Source organism: Gossypium hirsutum, chromosome D05 (assembly GCF_007990345.1).
Source record: "Gossypium hirsutum isolate 1008001.06 chromosome D05, Gossypium_hirsutum_v2.1, whole genome shotgun sequence".
In the NCBI taxonomy this organism is placed as follows: domain Eukaryota; kingdom Viridiplantae; phylum Streptophyta; class Magnoliopsida; order Malvales; family Malvaceae; genus Gossypium; species Gossypium hirsutum.
In genome coordinates, this window is record NC_053441.1 from 49151840 (window position 1) to 49171820 (window position 19981).

The 19981-nt window shown below is 33.5% G+C and overlaps 2 protein-coding genes across 6 annotated transcripts; both read left to right on the top strand.

The window, feature by feature from the left end:
• Positions 1–2661: 2661 nt before the first annotated feature.
• LOC107902346 (uncharacterized protein At1g27050) lies at positions 2662–4657 on the top strand. The gene is made up of 2 exons (XM_041092895.1): positions 2662–3375; positions 4188–4657. The coding sequence occupies exons 1-2, from the start codon at positions 2944–2946 to the stop codon at positions 4434–4436; spliced, it is 681 nt and encodes a 226-aa protein (XP_040948829.1). The 5' UTR covers positions 2662–2943; the 3' UTR covers positions 4437–4657.
• A 1144-nt stretch (positions 4658–5801) lies between these two features.
• LOC107903868 (outer envelope pore protein 24A, chloroplastic) lies at positions 5802–18327 on the top strand. 5 transcript variants are annotated; one of them, XR_001685988.2, is made up of 5 exons: positions 5815–6159; positions 6242–6607; positions 7846–7901; positions 8000–8103; positions 18012–18266. XR_001685988.2 is itself a non-coding variant. In XM_016830044.2 (4 exons), exons 1-4 carry the CDS (start codon positions 5950–5952, stop codon positions 8046–8048), a joined length of 681 nt encoding a protein of 226 aa, XP_016685533.1. In that variant the 5' UTR covers positions 5815–5949; the 3' UTR covers positions 8049–8837. The 5 variants fall into 5 exon arrangements, 3 of the variants coding, with proteins under 3 accessions (XP_016685534.1, XP_016685533.1, XP_016685536.1); XM_016830044.2 differs by lacking the exon at positions 18012–18266 and having other exon boundaries at positions 8000–8837; XR_001685990.2 differs by lacking the exons at positions 7846–7901; positions 18012–18266 and adding an exon at positions 6721–7238 and having other exon boundaries at positions 5816–6159; positions 8000–8837.
• The last annotated feature ends 1654 nt before the right edge of the window (positions 18328–19981 follow it).

The following is a 19981-nucleotide window of genomic DNA, read 5'->3' on the forward strand; positions in this document are numbered from 1 at the left end:
TCCATTTATAATCCTTCATGCATATACTATTATTATCATTTTAGGTTGTTAACACAAACATGCACAACTAATTTTAAATAAACTTACTTACCTGAAAGACAACATTATCATGAAATTGGTAGGGATTTAATAGAAACCTAAGTGAAAGGAACTTACGAGAGATTACTAGGTAAAGCTTTGCCTATTCTACAGGTTCTTTCCCTTTTTTACTAGGCCTTCTCCCATTCTTTTAGCTAAATAAAATTAAACACACTGTTTAGTACAGAAACAACTGAACTTTAATGTAAAAACAAGAATTGGAAACATGCAATCGTTAACTAGAAGGAAGTTTCCTTCCCTTTGACCTCTAGTAGAAATATATATAAATGGTTCCTATAACCCTATCATCCCCTAATATTAAACTAAAGAAGGACTCAAGAATTTACCAACAGTTGGCTTGAAAAGGTCAATTATTAGTCAAGCTGAAAGCTGGTACCTTCTTCACACAACAAAGAACACACTATATTTCTTTTAAAAGGAAAAAATGAACAAAGAAATGGGAAATAAAGTCCTCCTCTTAAGACTTTATCCTATTTATATAGAAATTAGTTCGTAATTCCACTATAACGGGTTACCTAATAATTTTACATGCACACACGATTCCACAGATCAAACACTATAAATGAGGCTCTATAGGTGTCATGCAAAATGACACTTTTCCTACACAGGATTTGACATGTTTCCTGTACATATCCTACTAATTGTGGATTCTAAAACAAAAAACCTATGCCCACAATTGAACTCGCCAATGGCAAGTTCACAATGGAAAAGCTCACAAAATATGGAATAGGAATCCATAAGATGATAGAACCTAGCAGAACATTTTGCAAGAGAAACTTAGCCAAATGAAACAATTATCACGAATTTAAGTAGCTCATATGTGAGTCATCGCCAACCTCACTTAGTCAACCAACCAAAACACAAAATAAAAAAATTTGGGGTGTGACAATGGTAAGAATGATGGTAATGGAAAACCACAAAATAGGAAAAGGAAACCCAACAACTATCTGAGGGGGCAAGGATAATGAAAATAAGCCAATACAATACTTCTTATGTTATGAACCGCATATGACGCAGGACTGTCCAGAGTGATCTGAAATATTCACAATCAGTAAGAGAAAGCGGAGTCTAATGAGGAAAGGGTATTGAAGCTTGGATCAATGACATTCAATTTTACAAAAGCGAAGAGGGATCACAAGTAGAAAATGGTTGATGTTTGTGGACATCAATATCGTAAGCTGAAGGGGGAGTGACCTTGTTGGTATAGGGGCATCTGATTTGTTCATATTTCGAAAAGCCACGGGTAAACTTGGTCACTCGGTTAGCAAATTGACTAAAAAGATCAAGACTATTAATTCTAAAGAGGTCCAAATTGTGGGAGTATCATAAGAATTTGAGCTAGTCAGTGGAAACGTAATGACGACTTCGAGGTAATTCACTTAGATGATTATGACTTTGTTCTTGGCTTGAATTTCCTTGACAAGATCAATGCTCTTTTTGTTTCTTTTTCCGATTGCATATGCATCTTGGATACTCATCAACAATAATGCATTGTGTTAGTGAGTTGAGACATGAGGGGTGAAACTAAGATATTGTCGGCAATCTAGCTAGCTGAAGGTATTCCTTGTGGTGGGAATGTTGGCTTGGTAAATCGGAGTGCTAAAAGGACCACATTGGAAATGCTAAAGGTATGGAAAATCCATATGAAGCCTGTTGAGTTATTAGTGGGGCTAACACCTATTAGAGAGGTCAGTTGTTCATAAAGCTTTGTGGGAAAAGCGCTAATACAAACTAGGCAGTTAAACAGAGTAAATGCTATGATCGAGGTACATCTCAAACACTTTTCTAGTGTTTTTCATTATGATTTATTGTTGGTTTGGCAAAGGAACAGGGTCCTTTTAGAGTTCTTAAGTAGGTAAGCCAAAGGGCTTACAAACCAAAGGGCTTACAAACTAAAGTTGGTGGCAAAACTTAAGGTTAACCCAATGTTCAATATGGGTATGCCTAAGCTTATTTGTGTGGATCAAGGGGATCTCGATTGAAGTAAGTCACAATGGGGGCAAGTAAGAGCGGTGGACTCTTACAATCGAGATGTACAAAGGGGAAATATAGTTCAAGTGATTCGACGGAAGTACTTTAGGCCGAGGCATAAGTACTTTGTTCAATAGAAGAGACTTCTCGATAGTAAAGCTAGTTGGGAACTAACTGAGGCTTTATGACAGTTCTAAGATAAGATAAACCAGATCCATTCCAAGGACGCGATGAAGGCGTCACTAGAACAAATGGGGGAGAATGTCACGGGTTATGCAAATGAGCTCATGACCAAGGCATACTTTGATGATCCATCTTAGTCACTCGAGGTCATTTGGCCTATCAAGACTGGCCCGTTACTTGGAGAGATTGAAGGTCCATCTGCTTAGCTTGGTGAATATGTAAACACTCAAGTAATTTATATTTTATTAGGGTGAATATTTTCTAATTTTAGAGAATTTTTGTAAATCCCTTTAAGAATCTCTACTTTGTAGATTGCCTTTAATCTTAATAATTGATGTATTTTAAATTAGACTCTTGGATCATGGGGAGCTCAACTATAAATAGGGTCTTTCCCTTTCATGTGTAATAACTTTATTTTTGAGTAATAGTGACAACATCTACTTAAACACTTGGGATGCTATTACTTTTTGTAATGCTTTTTTTTTTTTTACGCTTTGCTTTGAGAGTTTACTTTCATTTTATTTTGATGCCAGGAAAATTTTAGTTGTGAATTCTTATCTTTCTAAAGTTAGACTCATTTAAACTAATTTGAAACTAATTTTTTTACCTAAAACCGCACAATTTACTATATTTGGAAAGCTGACTTCAACTTCGAAGATCCTATCAATCTCCAAACACATACTTGAAAGTATGATTTATGAACAAAACCCGCGAACTCTTAACTCCACCCTCTCTCGCTCTCAATTATCGTCTCAATTTATTTCCTTTTTTTTTCTTTCTGAAAACATGTCTCGAAAGAGAGACAAACCCTACTTCTCCCGTCACGCCCCAGCTTCCATCTCTAAACGGCGTCGTCCTCTGCCACCTCACCCGCCACCTCTGCCGTCTTCTGAGAATGAGGCCAAGCCAAAGTCGCCACCGGCTGTTATTGTCATGGGTCTTCCCCCGAATTGCTCGGTGCTCGATTTGAAGTCGAGGTTTGAGATCTACGGTTCGATCTCTCGCATCCGCATCAATTGTGATGCTGTCGGTTACATTGTATATCGCACTAAGGAATCCGCCGAGTCCGCCATTGCGGCTTCCCTTGATTCCTCTTTCGGCATTACCGTTGATTCCAAAAGGGTAATTATATAACTAACTGTGTTTAGTTTTTCAATTCTTGTTTGGTTACTTTTTATAATTGAATCGGTGCTTCCTTTTGAGCCTAATTTGGCTAAATTAACCAAGTTGGATAGCTTTAAGGTTGAATTGAAAATAAGAGAGTCGATTAACTTGAAATTTTTACCCTTTAAAGAGGAACTGAAGTTATGATTTAGAGTTTTAAGGTTGCATTGAAACTAAAAGAGTCAATTAAATGGAAATTTAATTATCCTTTAATGAGGAACTCAAGTTACAATTAGAGCTTTAAGGTTGATTTGAAACTAAGAGAGTCAAATTGAAAATTCTTTAATGAGGAGCTGAAGTTACAATTTAGAGCTTTTATAGTAGTAAGCTTAAAGAGTGAAGTTAGAATTTAGAGCTTTAAGGTGGAATTGAAACTAAAAGAGTCAATTAAGTTGAAAATTTTACCTTTAATGAGGAACCGAAGTTAGAATTTAGAGCTTTAAGGTTGAATTGAAACTTAAATATTGAATTACATTTAAAGTTTTATCCTATAATGAGGAACTGAAGCTAGAATGAAGTTTCAAAAAAAAAAAATAAGAGTTAGAATTTGGAGCTTTAATGTTGAATTGAAACTTAAAAACTTGATTGAAATGAAAATTTTAACCTTTAACAAGGAACTGAAGTTAGAATTTTTGAGGTTGAATTGAACTAAAGGAGTCAGTTAAATTGAAAAATTTACTTTTTAATGAGATGAAGTTCAGATGTAGAGCTTAGCAGTTGACGCTCAACATCAAGAAGTTTGAAATTCTGAATTGTGATTTTGCTTGCAGGTTCAAGTTTTGTGGGCAACTGATCCTTTAGCTCAATGGAGAGACGGAATAGGGGTTAATGCTAACAACGATAAAGGGGCAACATCTTCATCAAAGCTCTTGAGGCCTGAGGTGCCTTTAAGCAGGCATGGAAGAAGTAATAAGCTTGCATCAACCATAGTCAACCCAAGAACCACTGATGATGGTTCTTCAATGTTAGAATTGCCATTTAAAGGTAGAGAAATTGTTGCCTATGATGACATTCTCTAATGCAGGACGTGTGAGTGTTCTTGGGATCTGTCTACTTTGTAACAGTAGTGCTAGTTGTTATGAATTAGGTTCATTTTCACTCTAATTTCTAGAAATCTAATGTTTTTAGGGTGAAAATGGTTTGTGTGTTGGAGTTGAAGGAATGGTGTTGTTTTGGTTTATGGCCTACTAAAGATGTTCCTCTAGTAGCAAAGAATGGAATGTCTTCTTTATTTTATTTATATTGATCATAGTTTTTTTGTTATATATTTTTTGATATGTTTTGAAAGATTCAAGTGTTTCTTGATTGTTGAGTATGGGTGTTTGTTTAAAATGCCATGTGCCTCAGGTTTCAATGTTGGTGAATTTTTTCATTGGAGATTGATAGTGTTATTCTTATTGATTCTTCCGTCGCTATGATTCCCCAAGACTGCAAGTAAAGCGGGGTGGGATGGCTTTTTTCTCCCAAAATTTATGTTTCTCTGATTTTTTTCAAGTATTGTGTGACGTATATTTTAATATGAATAGAAAACATAATCCTTCCCAGATCTTTCAAAGTTATTTAAAAAATAATAATTAAGAGATCGATTGTATTCATGGTAAATATAGTATATATGTGTGTTAGCTAAAACCCATAAAACACTGTATTATTGTCGTATCTTGTGTGTTACACTTACCCCAGCGGATGATTGACAACCGCACACTTGAGAAGGTGCAGTTCTCTAAAATTTGTATTTAGTATTTGTGTTACTTTAGATCGGAATTTACTTATTTTCTAAATTTTTTCATATATGGGATGATAAAACTACTTTATAACTTCCAGTAATACTCTTCAATTTAGGTTTTCTTCTAATTTTTTATATTAAAATAATATTTATGTTAATTGAATTGATATTAATTACATGTCCATAGTATTAGTATATAAATGGTGGATTAAGATATTTAAATTGGAATTTAAATATTATTTGAATTAAAAATTTACAGTCCTTAAGTTAGAAAAACAATCTGATTGAAATTTGAGAGAGTTTAGGTAAAAATATTAGGTTTAACAAATAAATTTTGATAAAAAATAATGTGGGTTGGATTTTGACTTGAGCATTTAAGGTCCGAATCTTCCCCAGCTTAACCCGTTTTTAAATTTTTAATGTTTTATATTATATAATTGATAACACATAAAAATTAAATCTATAATAATGTATAATAGTACTATAATATAAACATTAAAAAAATATTAATAAGATAATTAAATATAAAACATAAAATTGAAAATAATATAAATATATATTTTTAAATTATTTTAAAAATAATATGTGACAAGTTTAAACAAACTTTATATTTCAATTTAGGTTCAACTTAAACAAATATAAATTATATTAATATCAACCCGGCCCACCTCTCTACTTCCATTTCATTACTGGCGCCTGGAGAGCAAATAACAACGGAAGACTTCATCGAGCCCCTCGCACCCTTCACAGCTTTATAATTTGCAGAAAAGAATATTACAGAAAAAAAAAAACAAAAATTGGTAAAGATAATGAATGCTGCAGTGTCTTTTATAGGAGGAACCAACGGCAACAAGAAAGGCTTGTCGGCAACTCTAGCAGCTAATCCAGGAGACCTTAAGCTCCGAGCATCGCTTTCAGACACCAATTTTTCCGATGGCTCCACATTGAACTTTGATGACTTGTTCCTGTCAGTTGAGAAGCCTGGTTCTTTCATCATCGACTTTGACATCCCCAAAAAGGTGATAATTTCGTTTATGCATTGCAAGTGTCTGTCAAAATGACTTTTACTTAATTTGCCTTGGCTTTTCTTTTTCTACTCAGGATGTTCAGTTTCAGTTCATGAACACTTTTAAGTTGGAGGGAAAACAGATAAATTGGAGTTACACTCACATGAGGAACGACCATCGGACAGTATTGGATGGGACCTTGGTGTTTGATACAGCCAACAAGTTATCTGCAAGGCATGAGCTTGGGTCTTTTAATTGCAAATTGAAGTACAGTTATGTGCATAGAGGGTTGACAACGTTTGAGCCTTGCTATGATTTGGAAAAGAAATCTTGGGACTTAGCAGTGTCAAGGAGAATTCTCGGTGGTGATTTAATTAAAGCTAACTATGAGACATTGAGTCAGGTTTTGGGTGTGGAGTGGTCGTGTAGCTCATTAGTCAATGAAGATGGAAGAGTTAAGGTAATATCATTTGGTTTGAAATTTTAATTTATGGGTTTGAGTTGAGTTAGGTTGATCCTGGTATTTGAATTGCCGTGCGAATATATATATATAAAACTGAGATTCGAATCCAGGCTATTTCTGGGAAAGGTGAACGTTAGGCCGGTTCCGTTGCGGATATCTTTTCAGTCCCATTGTTTTTATGCAATTACAAACATGAAAAATGGTACAAATGCGGTAACAGTAAGGAGACTCAAAATTACATTGCAGCTGCTATTTAAATGGTGGATATGTTGTTCAACCTACATAGGGCAACATATATGCATACCTTAGTGGTATATTTATCAGGTTGCTTCTCTAATGCGTAATCCACTATAATCTACTTTGTTTATAGGCAACATTTACATCCATCTGTTGGGATATGTTATTCCAGGTTTTTGTTTTTCTTAAAGTACTCATGTTGGAAACTTATTCGGATATGGATATGAGGGTATGAGCTTCCAAATATATGAAAACACACTGAAAAATTTGAGCAGATTATCATACCCGTGTTAAACACATCTCATTTACTAGGAGTCCAGATGACATAGCTGATGCGCCTTTTCCTGTCCCAGTCTTTGGAAATAGCTTAAGAAACATACAGAGGAGAGAGGTTGGTCATGAAACACATTGTAATGACCTTTTTATAAATTTGAATTTTTTTATTAATTTTCTTGTTATCTGCTTAAAGGCTTTACTTAAACCTCAGTCCAATTATTTTATTTTATTTTACATTATATAGAAAAAAAGGTAGTGGTCTTTTTTATTCTTTCATTGTTGCTTTGAATAAAATGACCTGATTTATTGTTATGACACTTTTGTTACTTAGACTTGGGTATAACCATACAAGTGTCGGATACATGTATGTGTCCAACACAGGTATATTCAATTTTCTTATGTATTTTCATGTATTTGGGGGTTCTTTCTTGGAGAGTCATATCTTGGTATCCATATCCAAAAATACGTCTACCACGAGCATTTAAGCAAAATGAAAATTCAGAGGTTCTGCCTCTAGCAGTTAAGGGGTATAGTTTAATTTTTCTTAATTGGTTCATGTGTCAGATACACACCCCTCTATATCCACACTGAACCCTGAATCCGAGTAACATAGATTAAGGTTCTGCGGTTGATTTCGATATCTGTAAATGTTGAAGCAAAACCAAATATATTGGAATTTCCTCTATGTTGTATCATTTACAGCCATTTTGATTCTACTGTAGGTAACTTTTCAAAAATTGACAACATTGTTGATTTCACTCCGGTCAAAAGAAAAATGGTTTCTTTTCCTTCATTAAATTGTATATGAATATGCAAAGTTCTTTAGTTTGATTTGATTGTTCCTTCTGCAACTGATTCCAAATTTTGGATTTCTAGGTTTCAGCATCTTTCAATCTGGCTGAGGGCTTCCACACGCCAAAACTAAGTGTTCAGAGTATGTGGAACTTTCAGGCATAGTCTCTCTGTAATCGATAAAACAGGTTAGTTTATATGCAGTATGCTTTAAGCTAAAACTGGGCAGCCCTAGAAGTGTTGTTTGCTGGTCTCCAGCTTCTCATATTTGAACTATGGTGTGAATATCGAATATGGATTTGCGCCCAACATGGATATATTCAGTCTTCTAAAGTTTTTTTCCTTTTCTTTTTTCTACTAATGTATTTAGTGGGTTCTTGGAGGATCATATTGTTACATCCATGTTTAGAGAAGAGTTGGATAGTGGAAAGAGGTGTTGGTAGTAGAATTTATAGAAAAATGAAGAGTCAGAGAAATATACCTAACCAAGGTGGTTTTTCATCCCATATGTAACATGTTCTCAATCTAATGCAATCCTAAAATTGATGGAACACCCTGTTTGTTTTTAGATGAAATATTGAAGTACAGAAAATTCATGCCTATTAAAAAATGCCTAAAGAAAAAGAATGGAGGCAGCAAAAGAAAAGAAGAGATAGTAACAAAGCCAAAGCAAATTCGTGCTCTTGAATGGGGTGATAGCCTTTGCAAGTTAAAATGCATGGGTGGGTGGTCTTAGATTGGGGAAAGATTTTGCCAATTGGTATGCCTATGGTGAATCTGGATTTTCAATTTTCTGTTTAACCTTTCATTGCTGCTAGGGGCAGAGTTTTTAATCTGCAACAAATCTAATGTTTCAATAAATTTTTGTCTTATGCTATTTCGGCTATGGGTTATTTGCCGGCCGTGAGTATTTTTGCTTGAAGTTTAAATTTTTGAAAATTTGGTCGGGGTTCTTTGGCATGGAGAATTCATATTGCTCTGTTGATCTTGTCTTTGGCTGGTTTCAATGTTTTTTCCTTTAACTTTTTAATTAATAAGCTGCTGGAGAGTCGGGTTCATCTATGACCGCCTCCCGACTTACCAACGTTGGAAGTGAGAATACTGCAATTAAATATAAGAATTAAGGCGATGTCCGCAAGTTTATGGGTCAGGTTTTAGTATAGATTTGTACAACGAAACATTGGAAGTACTCCGAGCATCGTACCCAAGGGAGGCTAGATTAAATTAATATTGACTTTTACGCTAATGGGTCTAGTTAGTACTTTAATTAAATTATATTACAATTATTTCTAAGGTGGTGATAAAAGATATTTTATAAAAGTAATAAAAGTAAATGCAAAAACAAATTGTAGACTTTATCAGATTAAACGACAGAAGACTAACTCGTTTCAGTGTTGACAATTAAGTCTTACTTTGGGTTCTATTCAATTTACTAGTCATTAACCTAGCAAGGCTTCTTGACCTTCTAGTAACCTAATGAGTCTGCAAAAACTACTTATCTCTCGATGTTACAAGTTAGACTGAGTTAGGGTAAGGTTTTCATGGCAGGTAATACTGATTTCATGTTCATTGGTACCTACATGACTTCCTAGGGTTGTTAAGCCTAGGGTTTTAAGTTCTTTCTTTTCCAACCAACTGATCCGTGAAGAAACTCTACATAAGTGTTAATTAATCTCACATTCACTCATTAATTTCCCTTACCGGATTAGTTCCCCATGGATCTAACATATACAATTTAATTGATTTGAAAGATAAACATTAAGAATAGATCAAGAATAAAGATGAGAAAAATCCTGATATAAATAAATAGTGCACCACGAACAGTAATCCATGATAAGTTTGACAAATCTACAATCTAGTTCATGCGAAGAATGAAACAAAGTTACATCTGAAAGAACTCTAAGTTACAATTGAAAGTAAAGTTAAAATTAAGTAGAAAGATGTCCCCTAAATTGTTCAAAGCAATTCTATTTATAGGCTTAGGTTTGGTAGTTAGTTGGCCGTCTATAAACATGTTATCGTTTATAGTAAAAATATCACAAAAATATATTAAATTAAATCGACGGTGTCTGCAAGTGTACGAGTCTAATTGTAATATAGTAAAATTTACAACAAAACACTGGTAAGGGATTGCAGATTGGAGAAACTATTATTAAATCAATTACAGAAAATAATTATTAATGTAATTGAGTCACAAATTAGTAGTGGTAATCCAAATTAATATATTGATAAAACTAATTAAATTAACTATGCGAGCCTTTAGTTTATGATCGGTTAAATCCCTAATTATCTAATTAAATAATTAATTATTCTAGATTAAGCTATTTATCATCCTTAGTTAAGAATACTCTTTCGGTCTCATCTTCACTAAGGACTACCATCTAAGTTACCCTTTCGGTCTCTTCCTAGGCATATAGATTTCCTCCCGATCTCACCGCTTGGCACAAGATATACACGACAGGATACCCTTTTGGTCCCACCTGTCTTGATATTCTTTCAAGGGTGTCACCCCCTAATATACTAAGCACTCTTGAATAAATACTCAATTTCAGATAAATAATTACTTAATAAATAAATAAATTTCTTAATTGAATCATACAATATATGAAATAAGCACAATAATCAATTCAATTATTCATACAAATGATAATTGATAAGGTTAATGAAAATATAAATAAAAGAATAAGAGATAGGAGAAAGATTATGAATATATATTGAAGCGCGGTGCCGGAGCAATTTTCGCTCGCAATTGTCTTAACATTGGGATAGAAAAGTTCCGACTAAGCGAACATAAAAAGAAAATGCAAAGAAAATTGAATAGGAAAAATCGTCTGTCTAGATTTGCAGACAATTTCGATGGCTTTAAGGTTGCTTATATAGGCAACGAGCTATTTGGTGACCACTCAACCCTATATATGTTTAGATACCAATCGATGTAATATCTTGATAAGTGCTAGGATCCAAACATGGAAATATCCCCAAAAGTGTCGTCCAAAAAATCAACAACATCTTAGCTTGCCATCGTCGCATCGTCGTGATGTGGGAAGTCTCCTCATCACGACATCACGATGTCACCATCATGAATGCTCTCCCATATTCATCACATTGTCGTGACGAATGGAAGCTCCTCGTATTCTTGGATCTAAATTGGCATCCTATACACTTAATTAGCCCATTACTCACTCACGAGACTCGAGTTGGTCTTATGGGTCATCAAAATAACATAAAATGCGTAAAAATGTTTATTTTATTAATATTTCATTCTTAACCTATTAATATCGAAAATGCAATAATTAATTATAGAATGCCTAGAAAATAAGCTCGTAAGTGTAGAAATAACTTAAAATAACTACTACATTTGATGTCAAGTCACTGGTCCTTGGCCTAAAACGATTGACTATTTCTCGCTAAAGTTCATTGTGCGAACGGAAACACCTTTGGTCCATTAAGTGACCTTGTCATGTCCGTTTTGCGACACCCTATGGCCTATTTCACGACACTGATGGCTGTTTACTCTTTAGGGCGTATCGTCAGGGTTGTGTCTCGACACCCTATGGCTGGGTTGCGACACTGATGGCAGATTGCTTCTTTGGTGCTCTGTTTGTTGTGTTGCGACATTCAAGCTCCGTGTTGCAACATCGCAGACAATCTACTGCCTTTATGCTTTCGAATAATATCCTGCACACTCACCAAACATATTAGTTTATCTTTAGACCTCTCTTGGCCCACAATGTCATATAAATTGTTGAATTTGCTCATTTTGTTACCTGAAGATTGAAAGTAAAAACTAAATGAAAACATAGCAAAATTGTTTTCCTACGGGATCATTAAGTACAACAAGTAGTTTAATCTACTACAACGAATTGCGGCAGATCAAACTTCCTTACACTTAAGTTATTACTTGTCCTCAAGTAAGAAAAACATAAAGTAAATGATGACCCTTGAGCAAATATGATACAAAGATTAGTTTAGGAGCAAAGCGAATGGGGGTAATCGTAAGTACATATAATTCTGGCATGATATGTAAATAACTTACCATTATCAACCTCAAACACCTAATTTTAGTATATTAAAAAGCCTATAAGCAAAAGGATTATCAAATATATTAATCCATCAAGAAATTTACATAGGGATTTCAAGTATACTAATAGGATATCAATAACTATTGTTACGTTCACTTAGCACAATTTCCATCCACAAATAGATTTATCTTGGTCACATAAGACTTTTCGACTTGTAACGTTTTGAGGCTTAAGTTGGTACGAAATTCAAGAATAGGGTGCATCAAAATTGTTTTAAGCACGAAATTAGTTTGACACATCGTGTTGTCCCTATTCACTTCCTTTAGTGGCCTTTTCCCTCTCATCGCTTTATCTTTCATTCTCTCACATTTCTTATTTATCCTTGTAGGAAGTCATAGTATAATAATAACAACTACGGTTAGCTTAACGAGTTTTGGTGCACCAATGACTAAGTTTTTTTTCTATTTTTGTGACTTAGTTTTTTTATCACTTTGACTTTTTCACTATTTTCTCACTCACAATTCTTTTTGATTGAATAAGTACTTTTCATCTCATTTTGACTTTTTCTGACTTTTTTTTTTGTTTTCACACTTTTTCTTGACCTATAATTACTATATCACATTGTTTCTTTCTATTTCACTCTAATTTTTCAAAACCACCATTATGTCTCTACCTATCCTTCAATATGTATAGCTCGACATCTAAGTTCATGTAGTTCAGGAACCAAGGAAAAAGGATAAGTGCAATTCATGTTTTGGTTTCGGGTTTTGTATAGAGGTTTTTTAAGAAGTGATTTTTGACTCAAATATAGGTACTAACGGTTAATAAGTAAGGTTGGCTTTTTGGCTCTATTTTTATACCAGATCATTAAGTGAGGGAAGAAAACCCCAACTTTTTGGCCACTTGTGCACCGTATCATGTAATGGTATATCCATGTCCTGATACATACTTGTTTTTTCTGTAAAATAGCATACAACAATATAGTTCGAAAAGTATTTACGTTAGATACATTTAAAGCAGGAGCAATTCGAATGCATAAAAAGTACATTCACATCTTTGTGATGAGAAACACATTTGCTTAATTAAAAGAAGTGGGTACATTAGTGTCGGGGTGGTGTTTCCATTCACGCCTACCTTCGGTTAAGTAGCTTACTATATTGTCCATATCTATATTATTAAAATATGTTAAATGAGTGTTTTCAATAAAATTAGAAGCATATTATGGAGCATTATAGTGTTCACAAATTGTTCTAGAGGTGACATGCACTTCTATTCCCCAAACTTCAATATAGTAATCGCCTAGTCTCCTGATCACTAAATGATGCATAGAATTCTTGCACAACATGGATTTCAATGGGTTCTATTGGGGTTATACAAAATTATTCCCACCTATGACATTGGACTAATGCCCAAATTTCTTTGCACAAATGCATCGATGGTTCGAAACCTCTCTATTGTATGAATGTTTTGTTAGATTTGGTGCCCTAAGTGTAGATATTTGTTTGTAAACTTGTAATTTTTCAAACAGATTAGTTAATAAAATAATTCATTAATTAAATTAATATACTTTGTATAATTGTCATCACATGGTTTTTGCACGTAAAAATAAAATGGAAGCAAATGTTGCTCATTGATTGTCTAAATGTTGAACTAATACTAAGCGGTATTACGTGGTCAGGTCGTAGTATGGAAAGATAACTTGTATTAGTAGAAAAACTTAAACATGTCCATAGTGTAATTAGAAATGATCAAACTAATTAAAACATCAATAGCTCATCTATCAACTGCAATTGAGGAGATTTTTTTCCTTGGGCATCAGAATAGATGACTCCCAGAAGATAGAGACATAGGTGTGATCTACTGGACTAACAGTACATTGGACATGACCCAAGCAGAATAGATCCTAAATTTGTTTATGGATTTATTCACTTGTGACGTTCATAGTGCAGTATACCTAAATCCGGAGTGGATGGCAGACTATTTATGCATGACTCGTACACTTTGATGTAATTAAAACTTGAGTTCAAATAGATAAGGAACTGAAAGTTGGTGCGTTGGGTGTACAACTTCTATAGTATTTAGTGTTATTCATAACAATGGAATTCATAACCTAAAACATGGAAAAATGATATCCTTTCATTGACATTACATGGTTGATGAAAAGTAAACATGGCCACGGGTCGTCCGTATTTGTGATGGATGACTTAATCATTATTTGATAATTGTTGACTTTTCATGAAGGAAGATGTAATGGTTACCATGAGATAAAATAGAATCATATTGAAAGAATAATTATTATCCCAAAGAGATCAAGGATATCTTTTGAGGGCAACACAATTATGACAAGGTAATTGGAAAAGCGTTGATAGTTGTTTTCGTAATGTTATGTCATTGGGGAGAGCTCAGTCACAATACTATAGTGGAATGGCTTCATGACTAAATTAGTTTATAATTAGTATGCGAAAATCCAGAACTTAATTATAAATTATTTGAGCTTCAACTACATATGTTCAATCGGTCACTCTACTAGCTCGTTGAAACCAGAAATGATTGCGTGTTTGAACCAAAATGAACTGAATGAACAAGAAAAGAGAAATGAGAAACATTCAGGAATAGTTATTGTTTTCTCCAAAATGAAAAAATGGAATCATTTGGAAATTAATGTAGGTTTCCAAATATGGACATGAAAATAGAAATAGAAATGGAAATAGAAATGATTCATTTGCAATCCTATATGAATTACTTAAAAAATGATCAAAATAATGAGTTTATATTTTCAGATTGTTTTAAAGTCTGAAAATGAAAGTAAACTATTCGGTCATAGCTAAAATGTTGAGTTGTAAAATATTAAACATATTTTCTCAAAATTTTACTAGGGATAAAATTGTTAAAATTTTGCTGGAGGTAAAATAGGGATGAGAAAATTGTTTTATATACAAGTATTAAAGTTTATTTTGGAAAGTAGAAAAATTTATTTAGGTTGAATCACAGTAAAAAGTACTTGGTCAAAAGGCATAGGAAGTACTCATAATTGGACCCGATGTAAGAGATGTCCAAAAACCCCTCATGGGCATGAATGTGGTGGCAACCCTACTAGGAATATTAGGATGTGTTATCCACCCTAGTATTATTCTAAGTAGGATATTATTTTTCTATTTGAAATAAACCATTACAACTCACAGGGGTTCTACCTTCTTTTCCTATAAATAGATAACACCGGTAGAGCTATTAACACAATTTTGATAAATTTTTATTCTGCCAAAAAATAGAGAATTTATTCTCAACTATTACATATATTTTTCTGAAATAACAATTATACTAATTTCTATTAAGAAGAGAGAATTTTTGTTTTCACCCAAAAAGGAGAGAAAATTCTTTCTAGTTTTGTGATCCAATTCAATTGGTTTGAGCCTACACTCGAAGCAGTTCATGGTACGAGAATAGTAGAGAAGATCGTTTGGTTGAAAGCCGGGAACAACAAACGTCCGCTAAGCCAAAACCTCATATACAAATTCAATTAAGATTTATTGTTATAAATTTCACAAATCGGGTCTATTTTCAAAATTTTAGTTTTTCATTGTACAAGAAAATCGTTTTCAAATTGGAGTTTTTTTCCAACAATTGGTATTAGAGCGCCGGGTTGTGTTATATTTATGGTGTAAATCGAGATCAAATCTCTCTCTTCATATTATTTGATTAATATTTGATAAGATGTGACATTCTTGTAATTATTTGCATGTTTGGGGGAATGTATGTGAAATAATGCAATATTCTCTATAATTTTTATATAATTATTATTTTTACCAAGGTTGTGGTTCTTAGGAAATAGGCCGTGGACTATCATCTCCACGTAAGATTATTTTTTATTTATAAAATTCTTGTGAGTTGAAAACGGACATAGAATATAAATATAATTTTTCCAAAAAGGAGTACATGGCAAGGAGAAGATGGAGCAATGGCAGTTGATGACACAAGGAATGCTTTGTGGCGAAAAATTATGTAATTTTTTTGGTTTTTCATTTGTTTTTTAGAAATAGAACAATTGAAACCTCAGCTGACAATTTTATTTTATTACTTATTTCTTTAATAATTTTTTTATGATATAATTGTGATATATATGTATGAGATGATCCACAATTAATTTATTAAAGATAAGAAATGTGATGATGACAAAATACATGAATTATATTGTTACATTCACTTTTTTAGGTTATTCGATTACTGTGAGAAGTGTGGTAATGAGAAGGTGCATGTTTAGGATTGGATCTGGCAAGGAAAAGTTTGGTTTTTAAGTGGTTAAATATGAATCACCTCCCTTTCCTGGGAACCTACCTGGTACACGGTTTTCATTCGCTTTTTTACTTTTTTCCTTAAAGAAAAACTATGGAGAATAAAAATTGTTTGATTGACTTGTGAATACTGAATGTGAATATTATAAAATTTCCATAGTACGTCATACATATATGAGATAAGCATGCCGGACGTAATGGGAGGAAGATTCAGGAAATGAAATCATGGAAATGTATTTACCGCGACAGCTATATCGTCTGGTTCTTCAGGGCAACACTGTGATGATGGTATATGGCGTAAGACCATAGATGAAAGAAGCTATGGAAGTCTTGTATGAGGTATGTAACAGAAGACCATGGATGAAAGACACTATGATAGTGTGGTACAATGTATAAGGTATACGGTGTAAGACTATAGATGAAAGATGCTATGACGGCCATATATAATGAGTAAGACTATAGATGAAAGACTCCATGGCATCCACAGAGAAAGTTTGTTGGGACAGTAAACACAAAACAAAAAAAGTTCTCTGGGGTAGTAAACACAAAATAGAGAAAGCCCGTTGGAACGATAAATATAAAACAGAGATAGTCCGTTGGGACAGTAAACACAGAGATAGTCTGTTGGGACAATAACACGGGGTAAGTCCGATAGGACAAGGGAAACGAGGTAAGAAGGGTGTAAGACCATAGCTCGGCTATGACAATCCATAGAGTCTGCCTGGATCACAAGCACGGGGCACACTGCCAGTGTGCCAAGCATGAGAAACCACATATGTGGAAGAAGAGTTAAGAGAAAGTGTAAGCGTGGCAAGTGGGTTGTGAGGAATCCATAAAAAATGATGAAAGCGGTAAGGATAGAGTTGAAAGCCGACCAGGCATAGGTGAAGACCCAATAAGAATTAAAGGAAGATAGGTTGTGCGAGAGCTAGCCTACTTAAGAAGATGTAAAAAGGGAAGTTGTCCGAGGATCGCAAGTAAGGATTTGTCATGAAGAGCCACCAAAGGTTGCTCAATGAAGTTGAACACGATAAGCAAATCTTGTGAGAGGGATAGGAATTTCCAATCCCAGGATAAGGATTATGTCCAGGGGATAATGTCTGTCAAGACTTCCTCTTTGAGGATAGTCCTTTATGAAAACATGCCATAAAGCTAGCTCCGAAGGGAGAAGTTACATATAAGAGAGGAGGTAGACTCGTATAGTCTGATGAACATTGGCTTGCCAGGACAATAAGTCAATTATTTATCACACGACACAGGTGAGGTCCCAAGTTATTCTTAAGCATAAGGCGAATTATTGGAAGCAATCCTACCAATGTTACCAATAAAATGTAAAGAGAATAGGTTCGCTAGAGTGGCGAGGTCCGCTGCAAGATAACACAATACAAAAATCTCAATGAGTTTTTTGGGACTAGTACATGTGAAGAGGGAGTCTACCAAGAACTGGTTCAATTATGGAAGTCTGCCAAAGAAGGTAGGTCCTATGAATCCTTGGGTGGAAAGGTGAGAAGTAAGGATAGGACTTGCTGATATGGAGAGGTGTTTGGATCATTTTCAAGTAGAGAGTTTGACCAGAGGAAGGTCTTATAGTAAGTCGAGTAGCTCAGAGAATCGGTTGGAGTCCGCCACCTATATAAAGAACACTTGCCTTGATCGACCAATGAGTATATTTATGTTTAAATTATTTTACATTTGTTACTCTCGTGTGATGGGGTTTAAATATGATGCAATGAAAGAACTCACTACGTTCATTTGAACTTACAACATTTTGGTTGATGTTCACAGGATTTGAGAGGTTGATTGAGGACTTCGAGGAAGGTCCCAGCCAGGCAACGTTGAGATCCGGGATCGTAGGCAGTTAAAGGCATGCACATAGGAAATGGGTACCACAGGAGGCTTCGCCTCAAGATCAATAACAACAGAGCTAGATAGCATCTCTAAAATATGGATTCTTAGGGCAGATGGTCCTTAGAAAAATTTTAAGAGTTGTATTGTAAACAAACAGCCTGATTAGAGACATAAATTTTTTGGACTAAATATTCAGTGGCTTAAGGCCTTTGTTGTAGGAATTATTATAAAATTTATTTTAGTTTGTTTTATAATAGTTTAGTTGATAATAAATGAAGTATTACAAGGAGAACGAATATTATCCGAAAGATATTAAGGATTTCTTATAAGGGTAACAAACTTAAGATAAGGTCATTGGATGAGCACTAATCATGTTGCTTTCGCAATGGTATGTCATTGGAGATAACTTAGTCACAATACTATAATGGAATGGCTTCGTGACTAAATGGGTTTATAATTAATAGGCAAAAATTTGGAACTTAAATATAAATCATTTGAGCTTCAATCGCATATGTCCAATCGGTCCCTCCATTAGCTCGTTGAAATCATAAATGAATTACATGTTGAATCAAATGAACAGAAACGAATAGAAAAGGTGAAAATGGATAAATGAAAATTTATTTGGAAATGATTATGGTTTTTCTCCAAAATGAAAATGAAAACGGAGAAATGAAAACATTTGAAAATGATTATTATTTCTTCCAAAATGAAAATGAAAATGGAGAAATGAAAACATTTGGAAATGAATTTGGTTTTCTCCAAAATAAAAATGAAAAAGATTTGAAAAATGAATTTATGTTTTTTCGAAATAAATGAAGTTCAAAAATAGAAATAAATCATTTGGTCATAGTGAACCATTGAATAAAAAAAAATTAAATATATTTTCTCATAGATACTTTTATGGTAAAGTCATGATTTTAATGAAATTAGAATTGGGTTGAGAAAATTATTTTATTGAAAATATATTGAGAAATTTATTTTGAAAATAGAAAAAAAAATATCGAGTTGGATCAAATTATAAAGTATTGGGCTAAAAGTCCAGGAAGTAATTATAATTGGACCCAATATGTGAGAGGCCCAAAAGCCCCTAATGATAAAAGTGGTGGATGACAAATCCTAATATAAATTTTGCAATGTTTAAATAATGAAAGAAAACGAGAATTTTGAAGAAATTTTTCGATAAATATAAACATAGAATAGATTGGTCAAAATAGAAAGACTCAATTCAAGTAAAATTAAATTCGTAAAGTTTTTAAACCAGCAATCCAAAGTCTAAAGGTATAAAGCTAATGGAGTACAAATTAGTAGTTTTGTGAAAACAAAATAAGAAAAATGAAAATTGTCACCAAGTCCTAACATTGATTATGAAAGGTATAATATTCTTTTATGGTGGATGCAATAACCTTTAGATATCTTATTAATCTAGCAGTTTATGAAAATTTGATATACGTTTAATTATTGTTATTACATCCTTTTTATGAATCACTCTATAGTGAAGTTTATATCATACTCCTTAAAGGATTTAGAATGCTGGAAGCATATAAAAATTCTCGGGAAATGATTCAATATGTTTGCGTATATATGAATTGAAATTATTTGAACATATGTGTTAAATTCGACTCAATAAATAGTACTTGTAGGAAGATTATTAAATAATCCAAAACACCAGTATATATTTTTATAAAATTATCATGATCAAAGTTTACTATGATTATTGTTGGGACTTCTAAAGAGATCAAAATATATTTCTGCAAAATTCTTCCTCACTCATGACTTCAAGAAGGATGATGATATAAACATTTATCAAACTCATTCAAGTGATCATTTGAAAAGCTAGTATTCAAGATTGAATACGTAGAGCATGATATATTATGTAATGTTGTCATGAAGGGGAGTAAATATCCGTT